Source organism: Diabrotica virgifera, chromosome 1 (assembly GCF_917563875.1).
Source record: "Diabrotica virgifera virgifera chromosome 1, PGI_DIABVI_V3a".
Classification (NCBI taxonomy): Eukaryota; Metazoa; Arthropoda; class Insecta; order Coleoptera; family Chrysomelidae; genus Diabrotica; species Diabrotica virgifera.
The window spans coordinates 7,812,369-7,839,634 of record NC_065443.1 but is presented as its reverse complement, the minus strand read 5'-3'; the positions used below and the strand labels follow the sequence as shown (position 1 = coordinate 7,839,634).

At 32.0% G+C, this 27,266-nt stretch overlaps 1 protein-coding gene across 1 annotated transcript in view; it reads left to right on the top strand.

Annotated features, from left to right (window-relative positions):
• Positions 1 to 27,266, top strand: part of LOC114334608 (uncharacterized) — a 153,457-nt gene that overhangs the window by 75,736 nt on the left and 50,455 nt on the right. Inside the window, exons 11-15 of the mRNA XM_028284683.2 lie at positions 4,247 to 4,502; positions 6,746 to 7,008; positions 7,709 to 7,889; positions 11,019 to 11,136; positions 11,199 to 11,340. Of these exons, the coding sequence (XP_028140484.2) occupies positions 4,247 to 4,502; positions 6,746 to 7,008; positions 7,709 to 7,889; positions 11,019 to 11,136; positions 11,199 to 11,340 (960 nt within the window). The remainder of the gene's footprint in view (positions 1 to 4,246; positions 4,503 to 6,745; positions 7,009 to 7,708; positions 7,890 to 11,018; positions 11,137 to 11,198; positions 11,341 to 27,266) is intronic.

Below are 27,266 nucleotides of genomic sequence, written 5' to 3'. Positions count from 1 at the left end.
TTTAACAATAGTAGACTATATTTAAAATCGTTTGACCGTAAATAGAAACTTTAGTGTCAAATCACTACAATTCTACAGGGTGTGAATGTTGCTACGAAATTAACAATAAAACGTAATTATCTTTTAAACTACCTCGTATAATATTACAAAACCCTATATTTTGAGAAATAAGACCTCGAGGAGAATCCAATAATGTAAAAATATACAGGGTGTTCCATTTAAAAAAACATAAGTTTGTGTCACCCTGTCAATACGGGTGACCCTGTATATCTGAAAATATTTTTAAATTATGGTCCTTTCCGTGCCCCAACTTTTATGTAAATAACTTTTTTCGTATCTCTTACGACAAACGAGTAATTGGACTTTGTCACACTAATACCCCACCCTGTATATACTTTCGACGGAGACGTCATATATCTCGGCTCAAAAATCAACCAAAGCGACACTTACTGCAGAAATTAACAAACGCATCTATCTAGCAAATAGGGCATACTACGGATTAAAGAAACTGATAACATCAAACATAGTCACAAAAAAATATTGATATTCAGAACTATTATCAAGTTTTGTCTCACTTATGCGTCAGAAACGTGGACGATCAAAAAAAGCGCTGAAAAACATTTAGGCTGTTTTAAATATAATAGTCCAGGGCGGATCTGTTTTGAGATGGACGTTGAGAGGTGACTCAAATTTTTTTGCAGAAATTGCATGAAAATAAATCAACTAATAATATTTGAGTTATCCTCCCACTCAAAATGGTCCGGAACATTGTTTAAATAATCAAAATGTCAAAATATGAAGGAAAATTTCGATTTTTCTATTGGTTTTTTCATTATAACTTTAAAACTATTCATTTCTGAGAAAAATTGTACTGACATAAAAGTTGCGTAATTAAATTTCCTACAATACAGATTTGGATAAAAATTTAAAAAATAGTCACCCTTGTGGCAAAATAGCAATAATTGCGAAAAAAAACCATACAAAAACAAGTATTCGCATTTTACGTTTTTCAACCATTTACGCTACACTTAGGATCTTTATATTTTACCCAGAAAAACTTTATGATATAATAAAAGAATACTGTAAATTTCATTAAGATCGGTTTAATAGATTTTGCAAAATAAATTTTGAAATACAGCTTTCGCAAAAAAAATTAATTTTTTTTTAAATGTTGCAGGATTGAAAATAAAGCAGATAGTAAGTTGAATTTTTTTTGCTTATAGAAGTGTACTGTACCTTTCATTCGCAATTTGCAAAATTAAAATCGAATAATTGCCACGGCGTCAGGAAATTTTTTAAGTAAACATTAATTTTTGGTGCTGCGTGCAGGACAGCGGTGTTCGATTCACACAAGTTGATTTCCATCAAAATTTCTTCTAATCTTTATTTAATATATTATTTTCTTACTCTATATTTTGTAGTATTTTAATATTTTAATTCCACAAAAATCAAACTAATTTTATTATTGTTTGTGAAATATTGTTTAAACAATTGCACATGTTCAAAAATAATAAACTTTTATTCTCTAAGTTAAAATATATGAACAAAGAAAGTTTTTGCTAAAAAAAGTGTTATTTCAAAGGATAGAGTATGTGTTTTTATTTTGCAATAAACAAATTTATGTATTTATATCGAAATGTTAAAAAAATTAAAATGTATCAATCATTATCAAAGGTCATTGAAATGCCCAATCAGAGCAAACTATCCGCTGTCCTGCGCGTAGCACCAATAATTAATGTTTATTTAAAAAAATTCCTGACGCCGTGGCAGTTAATCGATTTTAATTTTGCAAATTGCAAATAAAAGGTACAGTAGACTTCTGTACGTAAAAAAAATTTCAACTTGCTATTTGCTTTGTTTTTAGTCCTGTAACAATTTAAAAAAACGAATTTTTTTTGCGAATGCTGGATTGCAAAATTTATTTTGCAAAATCTGTTAAACCGATATTAATGAAATTTACAGTATTGTTTTATTGTATCATAAAGTTTTTCTGGGTGAAATATGAAGGTCCTAAGTGTATCATAAATGGTTGAAAAAACGTAAAATGCAAATACTTGTTTTTGTATAGTTTTTTCGCAATTATCGCTATTTTGCAACAAGGGTGACTATTATTAAAATTTTTAACCAGTTCTATATTGTAGGAAATTTAATTATGCAACTTTTATGTCAGTACAACTTTTCTCGGAAATGAATACTTTTAAAGTAATAATCAAAAAACGAAGAAAAAAGTCGAATTTTTCCTTCATTTTCTGATATTTTGATTATTTAAACAATGTTCCGGACCTTTTTGAGAGGGACGATAACTCATATATTATTATTTGAGTTATTTTCAAGCAATTTCTGCAAAAAAATTTGAGTCACCTCTCAACGTCCAAATGTACTAATATTTTTACAGATCCGCCCTGGTCTATAAAATATTCAGACATATTTATAAAGGCGTGGAGGAAAACGGATTATTGCGTACTATTAGTAGGTCCATCAAAATAAACATGTTGCGGTGGCTAAGCCTCTTAGAGATAATGAATGAAATGGAGCTGCCGAAACACATTTATAACTATAATCAAAAACCAGATTTAAGGCGCAGAGCACGATTTAAGGATCAGGTTGAAGACGACTTACAATTAAGAGTACGAAAGCTGCGAAGGGTACTAAGGAATGGGAGCTGATCCTAGAACTAGCCAAGGCCCATTATGAGTTGAAGATCCGATGATGATGGTGATAAACAAATGTTGACAAATAGGTACCTCATGCTACAATAAGGAGGATATAAGCTTAAAAAGTCCTACACTGGTGAAATTCTGGCAATAATAAAACTTAAAAAAACTTGGATTTTGTAGCAGAGTAGAGGAAACAGCATATGTTTTAGCTACATCAAACTCTGATTTCGAAAAGAAAAAAATGGTGATCTCTTTTCAGTGATGATGTAAATAAAAAAAAACAAGTTGCTTATTGTATGGAAATATCTTAAGACAAAAAGAAATTTTAAACAACTGGAATTATACAGGGTGTCCCGAAAAGATTGGTCATAAATTATACCACAGATTCTGGGGTCCAAAATAGGTTGATTGAACCTCACTTACCTATATACAATAGTGCACACAAAAAAAGTTACAGCCCTTTAAAGTTACAAAATGAAAATCAATTTTTTTTCATATATCGAAAACTCTTAGAGATTTTTCATTGAAAATGGACATGTTTCATTCTTATGACAGCAGCATCTTAAATAAAAATTAAAGTAAAATTTGTGAGCCCCATAAAATTTTTATGGGGTTTTTGTTCCCTTAAACCCCCCAAACTTTTGTGTACATTCCTATTTAATTATTATTGTGGCACCATTAATTAAACAAACTGTGTTTAAAACATTTTTGCCTCTTAGGACTTTTTCGATAAGCCAGTGTTTATCGAGATATTTTGAATATTTATCGAATCCACCACATATTTGGATATGGTTAAGTATGATTATAGAGACCTGTTAATAATCTGAAAATGTATTTATAATTTACATATTTAGGTATATTTTGAAAAAGAAGCCACATCTCGATAAAAGGTGACTTATCAAAAAAAAAGACTAAGGGGCAAAAAAGTTTTAAAAACACTGTGTTTAACTAATAGTACCACAATAATAGTTTAATTGGAACGTACACAAACTTGTTATATTATATAATTATATATTAATTATACACAAAATTGGGGGGTTTAAAGGAACAAAACTCCCATAAAAATTTTATGTAAATATATTAAAAAAGAAGCCGCATCTCGATAAAAACTCGCTTATCGAAAAAATACTAAGAGGCAAAAAAGTTTTAAAAATGTTGTGTTTAACTAATGGTATCACAATAATGAATTGGTTGGAACGTACACAAAAGTTTGGGGGCGTTTAAGGGATCAAAACCCCCATAAAATATTTATGGGGTGGACAAATCTCACTATAATTTTGTTTTAAGATGATCCCGCCATAAGAATGATACATGTCCATTTTCAATAAAAAATCTTTAACAGTTTTCGATATATTGAAAAAAATCGATTTTCATGTTGTAACTTCAAAGGGCAATAACTCTTTTTATGAGCACATTTGTACTAAGGTAAGTTAGGTTCAATCGAATTATTTTTGACTCCAGAATGTGTGGTATAATTTATGACCAATCTTTTCGGGACACCCTGTATAATAATTGAAGCTCGCTTAATTCTTCAACTTTCTGATTACTCCAATTTGGATTATTATTAATTTATTTTTCCATTGTTTTAGGAATAACGATTGTAAGTGGCAGACTTTGGCAAATACAGAGAAGATTTGTAGTATCTCATCTTAAATATTTAGGTTTGGGTAAAAGATCTATGGAAGTATTTTTAAGAGACGAAGTTACCGAAATTTTAAACTTATTGGAAGAAAATGAAGGAAAAGAACTACGTGTCGATGAAATATTTACTGTAACAATACTAAATATTTTGTGGGCATTTGTAGCTGGAATCCGATTGGGCAGACAGAATGATCTTTTGAATAGGTAATCAAAAAAAAATTTAAGCTTAATTTTTATTTGGAAATATTTGGAAGTCGTCTGAAGGTGCCATATTTTTTCGAAGGTTGGCGATCATCATGATTAGACGAACGCTGATCACTGCTCTCCTAAAAAGCTAGCCAAACAGTCAATTAAACCACTCTTTAAGGTTCCAACGCTACATTTTGCTTGTTTTTCCCTACATGATATTCTGTAGAAGCTGGTCAGTTTCCATATTTGGGAGTTTCTTTGTGAACTTTAACTCTTACCTAACATTAAAGAATTAGTTGTTTGAAGGTTTATATTATTCTCTCTCTCTCTCTCTCTCTCATGGCACCACAGGAAAGTCGGGGCCTGGCCTCCTCCAGCATCCTTCTCCAAGTATCTCTGTCGTTGGCTGCTCTCTTCCAGTTATCTATCCTCAATATCTCTTTGGCTTCGGTTCTCACTTCGTCTATCCGCCTCTTCCTTGGTTTACTGACCAACGTCCCACCACCGTTCCACTAAGCGCTATACTAGGTGTTCTGTTTTTATCCATTCTTATAAGGTGACCTTCTCAGCACAATCTTTGTATCTTTGCTTAATTTGCTATAGAGCTATAGAGGGTTCTTTGTAATCTTGATACAGATATACATTATTGGTGTTTACAAAATACGAGATACAGAAAATATAACTCTTTAAATAAAACATAATATACAGTATGTCCCTGTAAGTTGTATCCATATGGAAAACTTTTTTATTATTAATTTTACGAAAAAAAGTTATTCTTTATAAAAAGCTCTGCATTGTCCAAAACCTAAGATTTAACCATCAAATATCAAATTTGTTTAATATTATACGAGGTATGTCAAAAAGTTTGAATTTCACTCAAGAGTAAAGTAGCTTTATTTTTCACAATATTGAAAATTGCTATTATGAAAAGTTGCTTGGAATTAACAACTGTATTCTAGTATGCAATTACATCCTTCTAATTGAAAATGGTTTTTATAAAAAATTATGGATAACTAACATTATTTTCAGTTATTTTAATTCAGATAACTCTTTTATTATTAATTTTACGAAAAAAGTGATTCTGAATAAAAAGTTCTGCATGGTCTAAAATCTAAAATACAACCATCTTTGGTCAAATTTTATCAATTTTATACGAGGTATGTCAAAAAATATGAACTTCGCTCAAGAGTAAAATACGTTTATTTTTTACAATATCGAAAATTGTTATTATGAAAAGTTATTTAGAATTGAAAACTATGTTTCAGTATGTAATTACATAATTCTAATTGAAATTTTCGGAAATATAAATTTGATCTAAATTTATTTTTTTGACATACCTCGTATAAAATTGATAAAATTTGATATAAGATGGTTGTATTTTAAATTTCAGACCGTCCAGAACTTTTTATTAAGAATCCCTTTTTTTCGTAAAATTAATAATAAAAGAGTTATCAGAATTGAAATAACTGAAAGAATAATGAGTTATCCATAATTTTTCAAAAAAGTTTTGTTTTCAATTAGAAGGATGTAATACAATATTACAATATAGTTTTCAATTCCAAACAACTTTTCATAATAACAATTTCCAATATTACGATAAATAAACCTACTTTACTCTTGAGTAAAATTCAAACTTTTTGACATACCTCGTATAATATTCAAAAAATTTGATATTTGATGGTTAAATCTAAGGTTTTGGACCATGCAGAGCTTTTTATAAAGAATAACTTTTTTTCGTAAAATTAATAATAAAAAAGTTTTCCATATGGATACAACTTACAGGGACAACTTATTAAACACGAAGAGAAATATCTATATTGCTCAAATGTGGTCTCGAGGTAACGAAGAACAAAAACTCGAAGAAGTACCACAAAAAATTTATATTAAAAAGTCATACAAGGACGCGTTTCGGCTCATTACGAGCCATCATCAGCTTAAAATACAGGAACAAAGACAAAGGACTGACCAAACCAGGAAGGAGGAAGAATCCACTAGTTTACATTATCTGTGGTTCTATAAACTTTATTATTAGATGTTTATTAAGTTATTTTTAGCAATATGGTTCTCTCCTCCTTCATGGTCTGGTCAGTCCTTTGTCTTTGTTACTTTGTTTTAAGCTCATGATGGCTCATGATGAGCCGAAACGCGTCCTTGTATAAGTTTTTAATATAAATTTTTTGTGGTACTTCTTCGAGTTTTTGTACTTTGATAATATATATTGTCTAAAACTTAGTATATTAATATAGTTATTCTACTAGGTTATTAAAGATTCTTGAACAAAGAACACGGGCGTTTGATATTGCAGGAGGATTGCTAAGTCCTTTTCCATGGCTTAGGTTTATCTCTCCCGAAAAAAGCGGATATAACTTAGTCCAGCACGTTAATGCAAAAATAAAAGATCTAATTTTGGAAACAATAAACGAGCATTACGCAAATTGGGAGCCTGGAAGGAATGACGATTTAATTTATGCTTTCATAACAGAGATGAAAAGCAATAAGGACCCAGATAGCACTTTTACAGGTACTCTCATCATTAAATAGTCATTCTCACAAAAAAAGAATGTGTGTGTACTTTGTACGCACGTAAGAAGTTATACTTCTATTATACTTAAAGTTATATAGAAGTTATACTTATATTATAATTTCAAAGAAATAAATATACTTAACAGGTTATTTGTATTTTATTTAAATATTAAACTAACTTTCTTACCTAACACTTTTAAAATTTTTTTATTAAACCGATACCAAAAATTAAAAAAAAAATGAGTCGTTCGGGATTTGAACCCGGTACCTCTCGATCTCCGGTCGAACGCGCTACCACCGAGCTAAACTGCCTTTGCTTTGACAGGTTACAAGATTTCTCATAAATACTGACAAATTTGATAGACCAAGTGAAGTATACAAAAATATTTTAAATATAACTACTTACTATTAATATAAAATATCTTATTCCCGAGGAAGACAAATCCAAAGACACAAAATTTATAATAAATAATACATTTACTAAAAACACTAATATATCTTTTTAATGACTTATTTGCGCTGACAGCGCTAATACATACATATCTTGAAAGATTAGCAACGAACTACATGCTGTCTGTGTGCGCATGCGCCCAGCATTATAAAATTTCACTCTCGATCGTAAAGACGTATAACTTCAAAATTTTTTTTTTCAATACAGAAAACACAATTGTGGTACAATTTGTTGTATTTTTTTGTAGAGGACCAGTTGATAATGGTTTGTTTGGATATGTTTTTGGCGGGGTCTCAAATTACCACTAGTACATTAGATTATGTATTTTTTGCAATGATTTTATACCCAGAAGTTCAAGAAAAATCCAGAAAATGTATTTGGAAGGCGTTTAGTAAAGACGAACATATCGATTATAGTGACAGACACAGGTGAGTATATTTATTGAGTTGTTTACTCTTAAAACTCTATTAGTGGGTAAAAAAAGTAGTTTGGACTTCATCACAGAAGAGACTCAAAGCGTTTGAAATGTGGTGCTATAGATGCATGCTGAGGATTTCTTGGATATAAAAAGTTACCAGCGAAGCAGTTCTACATGGAATGGGTAAAGAGCGGGAACCAGTCATAATATTTATTTATTTATTTATAGTACTATACAATTGACCTGGCCTCTTGTGACTAATCCAGGTCGTTTCCTGATGGGATTACAGTAGTTTATTACAATATTATTACTTTAAGAATTTTTTCTATTTGACTAATTAACAATATAGCCCTAATCTACTACTAATTATGAAAACTACAAATTGTAAACAATTCTAATAAACAATTCTAATGAACAAATAATAACAACTAAACAAAAACTAATAAACAAAAGATAAATTACTTTTTTTTTGAACATATAATTTTTATAAAAGTGCTCCCATTTCTCATTCTCAGATGAGAAATGCCAGCACTATTCATCTAAAAATAATCACGAATAATTTTAAGTGTAGGTCTAATCGACTTTATGATATTCTCAATGGTATTTCGGTGAGCCTCAGACCATTGACTTTTAAAATTTCAGGTTTTTAGTTTAATTTTTTTTTGTTTGATTAATATTTTTTTTTTATTTTTTATTTATTTTAGTTTATTTTATATTTGATATTAATTTTTAATTATTTATTATATAAATATTTATTTAATTATTCCAATATTTTATTTGATATTTTTATATGTAATTTTAATTTTTTTTTATAATTTCTTATTCAAATTCATAGAGGTTGGATATTATTTACTTGATTTCTTCTTCGTCTAATATTATATAGTTCTAATTGTTTCTTTGATATTATGTCCGCTAAATTATTTAGTGTATTAAATAATTCTTCATTTTGTATTATATTTTCTATATTTATGCCAACAAGGTCTCTTCTCATTCTTTGTAGTTCTTGTGTATTTGTTTGTCTTTCGCAAATAAATACTATGTGTTCTGGTGTGCCTATTTCTCCACATTCACAATATTGATTGTCTTTTAAGTTAAATCTAGGTAGGTATGTAGGGTACGGACCGTGCCCTGTAAGAAAATGGATTAATCCTTTTTTTGGGTTAAAATAATTTGGTATATTATTTAAATTTGGAATAAAATTATAGAGACGTCTTGCTTTAGGGGAATTATCCCATTCGTTTTGGCATTTTCTATTTAATATGTCTTCTAATTCTCTTTTTGTTCTGATTTCTATTCCCATTAATTGTATTATTTTTTCATAATTTTCTTTTCTTTGCCAATATCTACATGCACGTTTTTGTGTTTCCAAGTGCATGGGCATTACACCAGTCAATACTGTTAAAGCTGATGTTGCTGTAGTACTGAAGGCTCCTGTCATTCTAACAAGGAAACCTCTTTGTGCTTTATTCAGTTTTTCAATATTTGTATTATTTGTTAGTCTGTGTGCCCATACACTTGCACCGTACCCTACAATTGAGGCAAGTATCGTACTCAGGTATACGCGCATATGCTGGAACGGAATTCTATACTCCCTTTGTGCTAGGCTTGCAATGCAATGCATGACTTTCGCTGCCTTCTCACAGACGCTATTTATATGGTTTGTAAAGAGTCTTGGTTCATCGATTATGATACCAAGATATCTAGTTATTTTTGTTCTTTTTATTGCTTTCCCCCTTATTTGTATACTTGGATTTCTTTCAAGTCTTCCCTTTATAAGGCTATATGTTGTTTTTGTTTCTGATATAGTTAGTTTAACTTTTTTCATCCATTCATTTATGTTTTCAAGTACTCCATTTGATTTTATTTCTAGTTCTCTTCTTGAATTAGCATCTATGATAAGCAGCAAATCATCCGCATACGCTATGCTCCCTAGAACTTCAGGATCCACAGCTAACCGTTCCAGCAGTTCTTCTAACATTATGTCCCAAAAAATAGGTCCACACACTGAACCTTGTGGACAACCTTTAGTTATATGTCTCGTCTTTTTATCCATTGGACAACTTAAGCTGGCATATCGGTCTTGACAATAGTTTCTGAAACTTCCTTACAAGTTTCTGGGGCAATGCATCTGTCCATCATAATTTTCTGCACCAGTCATAATAATAAAATATCACGTATCGCCAACTGGAATATCTGGACCATATAATCCATAATGAAGAAATCAGAAGAAGGACAGGCGTCACAGATGCCATAGAACGAATAGCATATCTGAAGTGGAATTGGGCGGACCATGTAGCAAGAATGACGGACGGGATGTGGACCCAAAAAATTACAGTGTGGAGACCACGAGCAGACAGAAGAAGTAGAGGTAGACCACCTGCACGATGGACAGACGACGTCAAAAGGTTGCTGATAATTGGTTGCAGGAAGCCCAAGACCCACAGAACTGAAAGAAATTAGGGCAGGCCTATGTTCAACTTTGGATGCAGAAGGCTGGATGATGATGATGATGATGTTACAAAATTGACTTTTCTATGATCTTTTAGGCATTAATGTTTAGTTTTAGTTGACTTTATTTATTTTTAATAACTTACATCTAAACAAATGAAAAACACTGAATTTATATCCTTTATTTTACAAACTACGATATCTAATTTATTTATTACACTAAAAATCTAATAATTTATCTAACTACAAATTCAAAAATATACCGCGCCCGTAACATATCAAAGTACACCGAGTTTTCAAATTCACAACTGCGCTGCTAATTACAAAAACCTACTATTTATACAACATTCAATGTTCTAGAAATAAATAACATCTCGAATAGTATTTACAAGAAACAAGAAAGAATTTACTCCAAAAGTCGAGAAGGAGTAGAATATCATAAATCATAAAAAGGTTACTTGGTAAACAACTCGGGTCTGTTAGGCCGGGAGCTGAAAACAGTCTGCGACATAATTATGTCACAATGAACAACCTGGTGGAACAACAACACAGTTTACATAACCCACGAAAATGATTTAACTTGACCAATACTGGACATTTTAGGCAGCAGTCAACAAGTCAAAATAGCCATGTGTGTCCAACATCTGTAATGAGATGTAATCGTAACAAAATTGTTTAATAATATTTTTAGGGTTCCTTATATTGAAGCAGTTATTTCCGAAGTGATAAGGATGTACCACGTAATGCCTATTACAGGTCCAAGAAGAGCTACCAAAAATACCGTTTTAGAAAACTATTCAATACCTAAAGTAAGTTGTTGGATCTTTCCTGCAATTGTTCAATTCTTTTTGAATATTTATTTTAATTTCAGGATACGACAATATTAATAAATATATATTCAGTAAATCACAACAAGGACTACTGGAAAGATCCTGAAGTTTTTAGACCCGAAAGGTTTCTAGACAGCAACGGAAACCTTTTCTATCCAGAATATTATATGCCTTTTGGTACAGGTACGTGGTTTTCAAACATGTCATTGTACTAGTAGCAACTCTATTTTTAAATGAACATTCCAAATACTCTCTTCTTGTCCTACTAACCTTTAAACGCTTCTCCTCAAGAGCTTGGCTCCACTGTTCCAATTTTTGTTCTAAATCGCATTCACTATATCCTATGAACACTACAACATCAGTAAACATTAAGCACCAGGAAATGTTACCCTGTAATTTCGCTGTTATCTGATCCAAAACTAAATTCAACTTGGTCCTGTCTCTACTAATGGTCTTCACATATCCCCACGAATGGGGAATAATTCTTCATTTAACAAACTGCCACAGTACTTTTTTCATCTCTTTTTACATTCTTTTCGTGAATTAGTATTATATTCTTTTCAGCTTAAATAGGTACATCTAATATGAATAAAATATTTTGCTTTATTTACCTATCTACGTTTGTCTACTTTAGTATATATCTTTGTTTAAAAAAACTAAATTTTCAAACTCAGCACATAAAACAACATCCAAAAATGTTACTCTACATCCTACCAGACTGAAAACAATGGGAACCTTCTCTGGTAACACATCCGAGGCTTCTACAATTTGCAAGCCATAACGGATGCTGAGACTAAGGAAGATGAGGGAATTTTACAATTTATAATTCACGTCCCATCTGCTCAGCAAGGTAAAGTTCCAACGAGAATGGTCCCCTTCGTACTCCAATCAGAGTAAACATGTAAATCAAATATGAATAACCATTTTCAATTTCATTGCAACACGAAACTACAGCCGCATCATTATTCCAGTTCAATCAGAGAGTGCAGCAAGCACCTCTACCGGTTTCGAAACTTATTAGTATCTCATCAGTAGGCACATATGCTGCTCTCTCTGAACCAACTCTCGTTCTCGTTGGAACTTTACCGCGCTGAGCAGATGGGACGTGAATTATAAATTGTAAAATTCCCTCATCTTCCTTAGTCTCAGTATCCGTTATGGCTTGCAAATCGTAGAAGCCTCGGAGGTGTTACCAGAGAGGGTTCCCATTGTTTTCAATCTGGTAGGATGTAGAGTAACATTTTTGGATGTTGTTTTATGTGCTATTAGATTGAAAACTAATCAATTACTAATAACAACTAATAATTGGAACTAATCAAATACGGAACACAGAAATTAAGAAGAATGATATGCCGAATCATGGAAAGAGCAATAAATGGAGAGGACATCCCTAAACAATGGCAGGAAGCCTACATAACATCGATATACAAAAAAGGTAACAGAAAAGATTGCGAAAATTACAGGGGGATAAGCGTCATCGCTACAATGGGAAGACTGTATGGCAGGATCCTCAGGAACAAAATAGAGAAAAATATAGAAGGTAAAATCGGAGAAGAACAAGCAGGTTTTACAGCAGGGAAATCATAACCAGAGCATATCCATACAATACAACAGACAATAGAGAAAAAAAGAGCTAAGAACAAAGATGTACACATGGCGTTTATAGACCTTAGGAAGGCATACGACACCGTGCCAAGGAAAGAACTGTACAAAGCAATGACTAAAATAGGGATACCACCTAACCTAACACAAGCAATCAAAAACATGTACAGTGGAAATGACGTAAATATAAAAATCGGAAACAAGGTAGCTGCTAACTTCAAAACAACAAAAGGATTACTACAGGGATGCCCAACGTCACCGACTCTATTTAAAATATTTTTAGAACACGCACTAACAACTTGGAAGACAAAGTGTAGGGGTATGGGAATACCGATAAGGGACGATTATCTCTACACATTGTGTTTCGCAGACGATCAGGTGGTGATGGCTCAAGATGAAGAGGATATCAGTTACATGGTAAGAAAACTAAAAGAGGAATACAAAAAGGTGGGCCTGGAAATAAATATGAAGAAAACGGAATACTTAGTAATATCGGAAGAAGACGTAAAAAACTTAGAAGTAGAAGAACAAGTTGAAATAAAAGGAACGAAGAATTTTAAATATTTGGGCTTTATAATGTCGAAAAGCGGAACAACAGAAGCAGAAATAAAAAATAGATTGGGACAAACAAGATCTTGCATCAGACAACTCCATAATGTAATCTGGAATAAAAACATCAAGGGAAAAACAAAAAGAATGATATACCAAACAATAGTAAGAAACATCATGACATATGCCGCAGAAATTTGGGTCATAAACAAAAAAACCCAAAAAAGCATTCTGGCAACCGAAATGGAATACTGGAGAAGATGCTGTGGTCTCACCAGAAGAGACAGAATAACAAATGAGGAGATAAGGAGAAGAATGCAAGTGGAAAAAGATGCCCTGCAATATATAGACGAGAGAAGACTGAAATGGTACGGCCACGTACGCAGAGCAGAAAACACTTGGATAAACAAGGTTGCAGAATGGAGCCCAAGAGGAACGAGAAGAAGAGGACGACCTAGAAGTTCTTGGAAAAATGAAGTCGACGAAGCCATGTCTAAGAAAGGATTGGAAGACGGAGACTGGGAAGATCGAAAAAAATGGAAGTCCTGGCTGACGGAAGGGAAACGGCATTAGCTGTAGACAACCCTTTATATATATATATATATATATATATATATATATATATATATAGATTGAAAACTTAGTTTTTTGCTAGTAATTGCCGCTAGGACATCCCTGCCATTTCGTTCGTGCATCCGTGACTGCACGCCGGGGTTTGTCCTAGTTGGGTCAGATAGAGCAGCATATGTGCCTCCTGATGAGAGACTAAAAAGTTTCGAAACCGGTAGAGGTGCTTGCTGCACTCTCTGATTGAACTGGAATAATGATGCGGCTGTAGTTTCGTGTTGCAACGAAATTGAAAATGGTTATTCATTTTCGATCTTTGTTTTTCTTTCTCCGGTATCAAGTTGACCGTATAGATCTGTATATGGTTCTGCTTTAGCTTTTGCTACTTACTGTTTCTTTATCTTCCTTTCTGGCGATCAGATACTTTTGAAGATTTGTATCCGATCTATTGCCACTGTTTTTATTCAGTATATCAATATACCTCTAATGATATTAGCCATCTTCCTGCAAAATGTATCGGGACTTCCTTTTATGTTCTAACACATTTTTTCTACTATTATTGCCTTGAATAGACCGTCTTTCTCATTTATAACATCCACCACTTGATTTTTCGTGGTCCTCTCCGATATTTTTATTTAATTTCTCTTTTTATATCGATTTCCAGCAAGTAATTTATGTTATTGGCTTAGGATCACTCTAACTATTACCTTGCAGTCTTTACATTCATGTATACCTCATTTTATTTTCTTGAAATAATCATTTTCGTTGGAATTTTACCGCGCTGGAGAGGCGAGAAGTGAGATGCAACTTTTAGATCTCCCTCAGCCTTCTTTGCTCCAGTAGTCGTTGGTTTGCAAATTCTAGAAACTACGAAGGTATTACCAGAAAACTTGGTCCCAATAAAGTAATATTTTTAATAAAAAAAAATAGTAAATCTTTTATAAAAGGTATATATTTAAAATCCCTAAAAAGGGCTACATCACAATCACATAACTAGTTTTCGACTGGTTTACCAGTCATCATCAGTGCTTACCTAAAATGAATATAACCTGATAAAATAATACAAAGATATTGAAATTTTGATTATGGTTAAAAAAGCTGTCGGTTATACTCACGTGAAGTTTACATGCTAACCACCAAGATATAGTTTAACAAAAATATGTGGGTCAAAGCCCTGTATAAGTGGTCCGTTAAGGAAACATCAGTTAAAATGCCAATTAAAGCATGGATGTTTAAACTATTTTAATACTTATTATGCCCTAGGTAACATCTGAGCTGTGGTGTGACTTGATTACATGGTGAAAGTCTGGTAGCAAATAAAAATGAAATAGGTGGAGACCTCGATGACAAGACAGAAATGACAGTTCCACAGGAAGTTGAAAAATTGGCCTGTCATATTTAAAGACTATGGTTTAGAACTTGTTGGAATTGGAAATGATGCAACAACACACTCCATTGCGAAAATTATCATTTGAAATTCAGTAAACTAAATATTGTTAAAAATGTATTTGCGTATACTGTTAGTGGAGATGGATAGGCAACCCACATTACACAAATGTTAATACATATTCGATAACTGAAATCAGTACTAAAATCTTTTTGTCAAAAAACCTAAAATTTAAAAAAGGCAATTTTGCGTTAATGTAAAGTTATCGAATTTATTTAACTTATTGACAGCTATTGGGATTTGTGTAAATTTAAAAGGAATCACAATGGGGGTGACTGAGGTGTAAAAATGTCTTAAATAATCTAGGGGGATGTATCGTTAAGAAAGCACAAGCTCAAACTTAGGCGACTAATTCCTGAAGACTTCGCAGGCTGCCCGGATCCCTACGGGTCCAAAAACCAAAACCGTCGTAAGATGATGACAATAGGGGCTGGGGATATGAAACGTCTGTGAGGAAGGTAATGAGAAAGGAACATGAACGGGACCTAGAAAGAAAATTAGGCTTTTGATTTGGTTTTACTATAGATAAGTGTTATATGTTGGTAATGACAGGTTGAATAGCTGGGGTGAGAATAGTGATATTTAGAAATATGATGGTGGGTTGTATGTAGATGGAAATTTATATAATGTGTATGTCTGTGGATGATGATGTCAGTAATTTATATAGTATGTTATGGATAGATAAAAGTGGTTTGATGGCTGAAGATGAAAAAGGGGATTATTGTGGCATATACCAGATGAATTATAAGTGTGAATGTGAACTAAGCAGTAGAAGGAAGGTGAAGTAATATTGTAAATGTGTTAAGAAAAAAGTTGACGATGGAGTGGTTGGATGTCACGATTGAATGAAACATGTCGGTTGACACAATTCGGACCTTTTTGTTTTTCTTTGATTATTTCTAGGTCCTCGTATAAGTCTAATTTTAAGAAATCTTTCTGTGGGATGTTGTGAAGCAAAGCGGCATCATCTGGTATATTCAAAGTATGATTTTTGTGTTTAAGATGTTGAGAGAAGGTAGAGGTGTTCTCTCTTTTGGTGTGTTCAAGAGAGCGGGAAGCAAGTGATCTACAAGTTCTTCCTATGTAAGTATCATCACAGTCAGAACATTGTAGTCTATAGACACCACTACGATTCATGTAATTGATACTATCTTTGGTATTTGATAGAGATTGTCCTAAATTGTTGAATACTTTAAAAGAAATTTGGATGCTGTCTACTGACCTTTTGATAATATTTGAAATATCCCCAGATAGTGTATCTTGGTGAAAGGGTATAGAAGCATAAGTAGGTTTGGTTGTCGAATCTCAAGCGAACGCAGTATGTCGTAAAGCTGATGTCGTAAGTAAGCATAAGGTTATGTGATTGTGATGTAGCCCCTTTTTAGGGATTTTAAATATATATCTTTTATAAAGGATTTACTATTTTTTGTATTACATTATACAGGGTGTAACAAAAATACAGGTCATAAATTTAATCGCGTATTCTGGGACCTAAAATAGTTCGATTGAACATAACTTACCTTAGTACAAATGTGCACGGAAAAAAAGTTACAGCCCTTTGAAGTTACAAAATGAAAATCGATTTATTCCAATATATCGAAAACTATTAGAGATTTTTTATTAAAAATGGACATGTGGTATTGTTATGGTCGTAGTATTTTAAGAAAAAATTATAATGAAATTTGGACACCCCATAAAAATTTTATGGGGGTTTGGTTCCTTTAAACCCCCCAAACTTTTGTGTACGTTTCAGTTTAATTATTATTGTTGCGCCATTAGTTAAACACAAGTTTTTAAAAACTTTTTTGTCTCTTAGTACTTTTTCCAAAAGTCAGTTCTTATCGAGATATTTGAATATTTGTCAAATCCACCACATATTTGTATATGGTAAAGTACGATTATGGAGACTTGGTAATAATATGAAAATTTATTTATGATTTACATTTTTAGGTATATTTTGAACCATATTAAAAAAGAAGCCACATCTCGATAAAAGATGCTTTATCAAAAAAAATACAAAGAGGCAAAAAAGTTTTAAAAATACTGTGTTTAACTAATGGTGCCGCAGTAATAGTTTAATTGGAACGTACACAAACATTTGGGGGGTTTAAAGGAACAAAACCCTCATAAAATTTTTATGTAAACATATTAAAAAAGAAGCCGCAACTCGATAAAAACTGCCTTATCGAAAAAATACTAAGAGGAAAAAAAGTTTTAAAAATATTTAATGTAACTAATGGCACCAGAATAATAATTTATTTGAAACGGACACAAAAGTTTGGGGGGGGGGGTTTAAGGGAACAGATACCCCCATAAATTTTTTATGGGGTGCACAAAGTTCACTATAATTTTTCTTTAAGATGTTCTTGCCATAAGAATGCCACATGTCCATTTTCAACAAAAAATCTCTAATAGTTTTCGATATATTCGAAAAAATCGATTTTCATTTTGTAACTTCAAAGGGCTGTAACTTTTTTTGTGTGGATATTTGTACTAAGGTAAGTTAGGTTCATTCGAACTATTTTTGGTCCCAGAATATGTGGTTTAATTTATGACCTGTATTTTTGTTACACCCTGTATATATCCAACTACAGGAAAACTTTTTCCTTGTGGATTTTTATATTTTTAATATTATTTTAATTTTATTCAAAGTAAAACTTTAGCTTGTTTTAAGCAGATGTCTCCATAACACTCGTATCATGTTATTTCGTTGTGAATCGATACTGGCAGTCCGATTCTTAGTTTGTTCAGAGATAATCATAAATATATGCACTCTCTTATGATAACCTACTAAGGTTTAAAACGGGTTAGGGTCCTTAAGCGCTTTTAACGAACTGAGATATAAGACGGCTCTTGTTTCGATTTAGAACGATATTGAAATATTGAAATATTGAAATATCGATATTTCGATATTGAAATAATCTATTTGGGAATGATTTTGTCCATATTTTTATGTAACTTGGATATTGTTTTTGTTTTTAGGTAAAAGGTCATGTTTAGGTGAAATTTTAGCAAAGAGTGCACTTTTTACTATATTTTCAGAAATCATTAGAAATTATTCAGTGCATAAATTTCCTGGGACCCCAGAATTTACCATGGAATGTAAAACTGGAATGACAATAGCTCCAGAAAATTACACTGTCCAGTTCTTAAGATGCGAGTCAGATTGAAAGGATTGCTAAATTACTGTAACGCTAAATCTAGCGCAGTAATCTTAATTATTTTAGCAATAATCTAATAAATACATTATAAACTAATTAATAATAAATAAAAAGTATTTCCATTTATATTTGATATCTTTAAAATGTAGTCAGTAACCAAAATACGAACCAATAAATTACTTTCGCACTATGTGCAATTTGGGGGGATTTTGTTCCATCCCCTCCAGGAATATTCCCTCTTGTATGTTTCAATTAAATTAATATTGTAGCACCATTAGTTAAACACACTGTTTTAAAAACTTTTGTGCCTCTTAGTACTTTTTCAATAAGACAGGTTTTAACGAAATATTTTTAACATTTATTAAATCCACCACATATTTGTAACTAGAAAATTTATAGACTTGGTAAATATGAAAATAATATTCTATAATTTTACTTAACCATTTACAAATATGTGGTGCAATTAACAAATGTTCAAAATATCTCGATAAATTTCGAAGAGTACTAAGAGGCAAAAAAGTTTTAAAAATATTGTGTTTACCTAATGGTACTTACCACAATAATAATTTAATTGGAACGTACACAAAAGTTTTGGAGGGGGTTTTAAGGTAAAAAAACCCCCATAAAATTTTCATGGGGTGCACATGCGCACAAATTTCAAGTTTTTTTTTTCTAAAGATGTTCCTGCTCCAAGAATACCAGAAGTTCATTTTCAATAAAATATCTCTAATAGTTTTCGATATACTGACAAAATCGATTTTCATTTTGTAAACTCTTTTTATGTGCACACTTTTGTACTAAGGTAAATTAGATTCATTCGAACTATTTGTGGTCCCACAATATGTAATTTAATTTATGAATTTTACAAAGGCAAAGGCAGATATCGAGCACTGAATTTATTTAACCTTGCCCAAGTATACTTTCGCTATGTAGAACATCTTCAGGGGCATTTCGTCAATAAAAAGAAGGTATTATCCTCGAGTGTCATTTAATATGAAATAGTTTGGTGGCAACTTAAATTAACATATAAATACACACTTAACAAAGGACAAAACAGATAAATTTGAGTGCCTGGTAAGGTTCTTCATTCTGCCTCCATCTTGTAAAAATGTAGAACCTTACCAGACACTCAAATTTATCTGTTTTGTCCTTTGTTAAGTGTGTTATATGTTAATTTAAGTTGCCACCAAATTATTTCATATTAAATGACATTCGAGGATAATACCTTCTTTTTATTGACAAAATGTCCCGGAAGATGCTCTAGATAGCGAAAGTATACTTGGGCAAGATTAAATAAATTCAGTGCTCGATATCTGTGCCTTTGTAAAATTCATATATTCGAGCATTCAACCATTTCCTAATTTAATTTATTACCTGCCTTTTTGCTACACCTTGTGTATTTCATTTTTTTACGACTTGAAAAGTTTAACCAGCTTATTTAAAATTTAAAACTAGATAAGAGCTGGAATCAGGTTATGAGCCGAATCTACTTAGAGATACCCATAAATAGATTAAAACCAGGCTGGATATAATGCCAGGCTGGACAGGCTGGACATAATATGTTTTGCCAGTGTTGACTTACGGAGGGGAAACGTTGACCATGACAAGGAGAACAATGCAAAATATCCGTGTGTCTCAAAGGGAGATGGAGCGTGCTATGTTGGGCGTTTCACTACAAGACAAGATCCCAAACCGTGAGCTACGACAAAGATCAGGAGTACTGATAAAGTAGAGAGAATAGCCACACTGAAATGGAACTGGGCAGGTCACGTGACTCGAATGACAGATAACAGATGAACAAACCGGATACTGGAATGCTGACCAAGAGATGATGCCTACCGAAGCAGAGGTCGTCCATCAACACGTTGGACTGATGATCTAAAACGTTTTCATAGGAATTGGATGCTAGAGGCACAAGATAAAATCAGATGGAAAATTATGAGGGAGATCTATGTTCAGCAGTGGATAAGCGAAGATTGAATGATGGACATAATATCAACATAATTTAAATACTGGAATTACACAGAGGATCACAGATGTACCTGCAGAAAGGTACAGGCCTTCTCAATTGAAGAGTAACACATAAAGTGCGTACCAGACCAATATGCTTTCCACAAACTAGTATTAATGAGTCTTCTGTATACAGTGATGAGTGCGCTAATAACCGGCAAAATGGCGCAAAAGATACATAATACATTGCGAAACAAAAAGAGATGAAACTAGTGGAGGTGGAAATGATCGTTATAAACGTATAAATTAAGATTAAATTACCTAGTTTCCCACCTTTAGACGTCTGTGACAGGGGTATTTTATAAAATTCTATAGTCTAAGCGCCAGAGGGGTCACCGTGTCCTTTTCAATTCTGATGGACAAACTCAACGGTTTCTTATGGATTTTTGGCTGCTGATTACGAATTTCGAGGGTGGATTTCGATCCGAGTGGTCAAAAAATTGTTATAAACAATTTAATTGTTTATAAGGTTCTGGCTCATAAACTAAAAGATATAAAAAAGAATGTTTCAAATAAAATTTGTTCATTAATATAAAATGAAGAAAATAACGTTTATTAAACTTAAATCCAGCAATTAGAACTCAAGATATTGTAAAATTAGAGCACAATGCAAATTGCAAATTGCAAAATAAGTATTTTTCGAAGCTTTATCGAATGCAAATGAACCTTAGAAGGTCACATTTTAAAGCTTTATTAATAGGCTTCCAAGCAAAGTTTGTTAAATTACTCGATCTTCATTTGTTTTAAAGTTATAGCCATTTGAAGTAATAATTTTCTTAAAAAAATTGTACATTAATTTGTTTATAAGGGTTTCAAGCAAATTTAAGCGATAAAAATTTAAATTTTAATTAAGAATAATGATAGAAGAACTCAAAAGGAATAATTTTAGCTTAAGAAAATGTTCGTAAGTTTATTTTTGGTCAAGATATCGATATTTTAATGGCGCTCTATGAGGCGCAGCATCAGCTCACAGTCAAGTATTTTTCGACGCTTTATCGATCGTAACTCGGCTTCTACTCATGCAAATGGGCCAATATGTGATATCCATATAAAAATGGATCGAGTAATTTGGCAGCATCATCACTGCATATAAAACGAGCATTTATGTTGTGGCAGTATACACACAATTGACGTGCCTTGATGATGCTTCAAAAGAACTAGATCCACTTTATATGGATACTATCCTGGATATCTATATGATATAGATTATATCTATATCATATAGATAATTAGACGTGTAACTGTAAAAATTGCTCTAAGAACTTATGCAGATGTAAAAAAGCTGAGATTCCCTGTATATCTCGATTCAGATGCATGAAACAAAAAGTTTGTAAAAATAGTATTAATAAATAATTTCAACTTCCTTTTAGTTCTATTTCTGAAATATTAGTTTTTAATGTTTTTTTCTCATTTTTTCTAATTAAGAACAAAAAATAAAAGACAAAGTAAATAGAATGAAAGGTGATACGATGTTACAGTATGATGATTTAATTATAAGAATTATAGGATAAAATTTTATTAGGATCTTCAAAAATGAAAAATGAAGATAACACATATATACATAGAAATTATAATTTGCATCGAGAAGTTAGCGAGTGAACCTTTACGCGGTGAGCGGATCTTGCGCCTCAGAGCGCACTATTAAAATATCGATATCTTGGCCAAAAATAAACTTACAAACGTAAGCTCCAAATGTTCCTTGAGTTCTTCTATCATTATTGTTAATTAAAGTATAAATATTTATGGCTTAAATTTGCTTGAAACCCTTATAAACAAATGAATGTACATTTTTTTGAAGAATATTATTACATTAAATGGGTATAACTTTTTAAAACAAATGAAGATCAAGTAATTTAACAAACACTGTGTAGAAGCCTATTAATGAAGCTTTAAAATGTGACCTTCTAAGGTTCATTTGCATGCGTAGAAGCCGAGTTACGATCAATAAAGCTTCGAAAAATACTTATTTTGCAATTTGCAATTTGCATTGTGCACTAATTTTACAATATCTTGAGTTCTAATTGTTGGATTTAAATTTAGTAAACGTTTTTATCTTCGTTTTTTATTAAAAATTTTTACTTGAAACATTCTTTTTTATCTCTTTTAGTTTATGTGCCAGAGCCTTATAAACAATTTATAAACAATTAAATTGTTTATAACAATTTTTTGACCACTCGGATCGAAATACCCTCGAAATTCGTAATCAGCAGCCAAAAATACATAAGAAACCGTTGAGTTTGTCCATCAGAATTGAAAATGACACGGTGACCTCTATTTGGCGCCTAGACTACTACTGTCACAGTGAAAGTTGTCATACTCCTCTGATAAGTCTAAAGGTGGGAAACTATGTAATTTAATGTTAATTTATACGTTTATAACGATCATTTTTTACAGTAAGGGAAAAACCCTTACTGTATAATATTATATGTATCTAAAAATGTATATAATTTAAGTAATTAGGTTGTTACAAAAAATGTTGTTTCTACATACGCAAACAAAACGAAGGTTGATTGACGGATTTTGTTTGTGTAACCTCGCAGAGACTCACATATCATTGACTTGTCCGAATTATAAGAAGATATAAATATACACCAGGGAAATAAGGCAAAAATATACCATGTCCGGGACACTTGAGCAGCCAGGTTGCAAATGGGTTTTTTTTTGGTACTATATACCTAATACATTATAAATACAAAAATGTCCGTCACAGTTTGGACGAGAAATTTAATTATTAACAAATAAGGGTCAAAAATGGGAGTTTTTTCGTTTAAATCGCTACAGGTAAAAATAGGGTAATTAAATATCTTATTTATAATATTTTTCTTTTAGTAGATGAGCCAAGGTTTAAAATACCCCTTTTGAATTTTGGTCCGCTCATTTGTTGCTTCGGATATTGCAAAATAAAACTAAAATTTCGATAATAAAAATGGTATATTAAGTATGGAGGATGGTAAGGGTTTTATACCGATCGGAGACAATTGTCTGAGATCGGTTACCCTTAACGTTCGACATGCTTATAACGTTTTTTGCACGATTGATACCATTATAAATTATAAAATTAAACATTTTCGTCATATTGACTAGTTTCATTCATTTTATCAAGATAGATACTTTGGTTGTTAGGTAGTAACTAGGGTGCATAACAACAATGGAGAATTGAGTTTTTATTTAGTTGTCAATAATTTTAACTACAATTTTAATTATTATAAATTAAAATATGAGCGAAAGTGAATTTGCAGAAATTGAACGGGCTTGGGAAGAAGGGTGTTCCACAATTATTCCCGAAAAATCCAAAATCCATTATCAAAATACCTACCAAAGTTTTAAAAAATGGTGCGAAGGCAAGAATTTAAGAATCGAAGAAAAGACTCTATTGGCATATTTCGTTCAAAGACATATGCAGTTGAAAACTCCTGGAAGCCTCTGGGCAGAATATTCAATGATCAAATCCACCGTTTTTCTTTATGATGGAACCCAAACAAGTGGGATTTCATTAAATAATTTAACAAATTGTACCATAAGTTTCAATATTAATAAATAATTCGTTAGTTTTCTTTATTCTTTCAAAAAATAAATTAAAATTAAGGGATTTTTTAACTCGACGGTAAGTGAATTACTTACCGTCGAGTTGGAGTACTTACCGTCGAGTTGGATTACTTACCGTCGAGTTGCTAGTAAATGTCACCTACTGACGTAAAATCTGTCACGGTAAACAGTCAAAAATTATCAATCGTGCAAAAAAAATTTTAAGACGATTCGTCAATTAGTTTAAATTTTATTCAATTTGTTTATCTCAAAGTGCTTTTTTTTCGCAATGTTATTGTTCAGAAAATAATAATGATATAGCAATTCTGTGAAAACAATATGAAAGAAGAATATTGTTAACGCATTTAAAAAAATCATTAAAAAGTTATTTTTTCACTTAGCAAATATTTTACTAAAATAGAGTCATTTTTGGCTTATAAACAATTTAAATGACTTTGTTAATATTGACTGTAGGCTACAACTACAATAGGATTTGAAAAACTTGTATTTTTATACGAATTTTCAAAGAAAAACTTTTCGCCTAGGTTAATTACGGTCAAAGTTAGCCACTTTTATTATTTAATTGACGGTTACTTTGTTTATAACAATTAAGCAACCTAACTTGAGCTATTTTGAAGTTGAAGATATATAGTTTATTTGTAAGAGTTTGAGTAAACTTTGAACCTCAACAGAGTGGTTAATAAAGTTTTAAAAATGGCGTCCGAACGGAATTAATTCGTGGTCGGTGGAGGGGAATTAATAAAATCCGTGCACTCAAAAAATGAAACTGATGCTGCAAACATATGCTGCGATTAATATCGCCGGAACTTGTTGGTGGATTTTGATTAATTTTTTTTAATTTGTATGTACTCGTAGTCTTTCTTATAGAGTACGTTATGTACACACATTCCCACCTAACATTACAAAATGTTAGAGGGAACTCCCCTTATTACTCAGGGATATGAAAAATAGATTACGACCGATTCTAAGGCCTAGCGAATATACATATAAAATTTCATAAAAATTGGCCAAGCCGTTTCGGAGTAGTATGGTAACTAACACTGTTACAGGAGAATTTGATGTATATAGAAGTAACTGCGAATTAAATAATAAAAGTAGCTAACTTTGAGCCTAATTAACCTAGACAAAAAGTTTTTTCTGAAAATTCGTGTAAAAATACCAGCTTTTGAAATCCTTAAGTAGATTTACTCTATAGTCAATATTAACAAAGCTATTCAAATTATTTATAAGCCAAAAATGACTCTATTTTACTAAACTTTTTTCGGAGTGATAAAAACGACTTTTTAATGATATTTTTCAACACTTTAAAAATATGCCTATTCTACTTGCATGTGATTTCCTCAGAATTGCTATGTCATTATTATTTTCTGAACAATAACATTGCGAAAAAAAAAGCTCTTTGCGATAAACAAATTGAATAAAATTTAAACTAATTGACGAATCGTCTTAAAATTATTTATGCATTATATGAAGTGTTTGACTCAACTTTTCGTACAATATGAAAGTCTTAAGGCCATTTTCGCAAAAGTTATAGTCCCTTTTTATTTTTGAAATTTTAGTCTTATATTGCAATTTCCGAAGCAAAAAATGATCGGACCAAAATTAAAAAAGTGCCATTTTAAACCTTGGCTCATCCACAGAAAGAAGAATATTATAAATAAGATATTTAATTACCCTATTTTTACCTGCAGCGATTTAAACGAAAAAACTGCCATTTTTTACCCTTATTTGTTAATAACTAAGTGTCTCGTCCGAACTGTGACGGGCATTTTTGTATTTATAATGTATTAGGTATATAGTACCCAAAAAATCCATTTGCAACCTGGCTGCTCAAGTGTCCCGACAAAAACCTTATTTCTCTGGGCTAATAGACCACAGAGGGAATAGTATTTACATTATAGTATTGTTATTATTCATATTAAGATTAAGATCGTTACTATGCTAGTTAGCAGTCATGCGAGAAGCAGTGGCGTGCTGGAACTTTTCAAGCGGCCCGGTGATTTTATAGAAAAGCGGCCTCCCATCCTTATTTTACCTTCTATTATCAGAATTTTTGTTTCTTAGTTATAAAACAAAAATACTTCTTCTTCTTATATTTGTATAAATATGACTGTTTGTTTTTTAAATGTGCCTCTAGTAAGTTGTCGTTCCATCGTTTTCATGGTCTTCCCACTGATCGTCTTGCTATTGGGGAACTGTCTCTCGCTATCCTTACTACACTATTTATTGTCATTTGGCGTATGAGGTCATTCCATTCTATTCTTCTGTTTCTTATTCAGTGATTAATATTGTCCACCTTGAATCTCCATTGTACATCTGTACTTCTAGCTCTGTGTCCCATAGAGTCTTACCATCGATGTTTCGAAGGGTTTTCATCTCCGCTGTTTCGAGCAAATTTTTTGTCCTCTCCGTGTCGGGTCGTATTTCTGCATTGGTCTGATGACTATTTTGTAAATTCTGCCTTTCATTTCTTTTCCAATATTTTTATTCACTTGATCTTCCACTTCTGTTTCGAGCCTTCCGTAGCTAGATGATGTGATGCCTAGATATTAAAACTCCATCACTTGTTCTATTAGCCCTCCAGCTCCAATTTATATGTTATTGGATTTGCTGTTATAACCATGAATTTTGTCTTTTTTTGGGGAAATTAACATGTTAAATTCTCTGGCGGTTATGTTAAATTGGTGCAGCATACGTTGTTAGAAATGTTTGATCCTGCGAAGAGTTGAGTACGAAAGCAATAAAGTTGGTGTGATGTGAAAATCAATAAAGCTAAGACTAAAATAAGCTAATAAAAATAATGATGTTCGACAGATTCGACACTATTCAACTAATTAACATGTTACAGGAACACCAGATAGTAAACATCTTTGTCTATCTCGGGTCTAGTATAACTGACGATGGTAACTGTGAAGTAGGAGTTCGTAGACGTATTGGTATTGCAAAAAATGCGATGAATCGCCTAACTAAAGTTTGGAAAGACAGATTTATTTCTCAAAATATCAAGATGAGACTGGTGAATGCCGTTGTATTCTCAATATTTCAATACGGGGCAGATACTTGGACTCTTTGAGTGCAAGTGTGGTGCTTTTGAGAGCGGATGCCTTTGAGATGTGTTGCTGGAGAAGAATGCTGCGCATACCTTGGACAGCTCATAGGATAAACGTTTCCATTCTAAACCAACTCGAAATTAAAAAAAGGCTCTCCACAATATATCTGCAACGAAT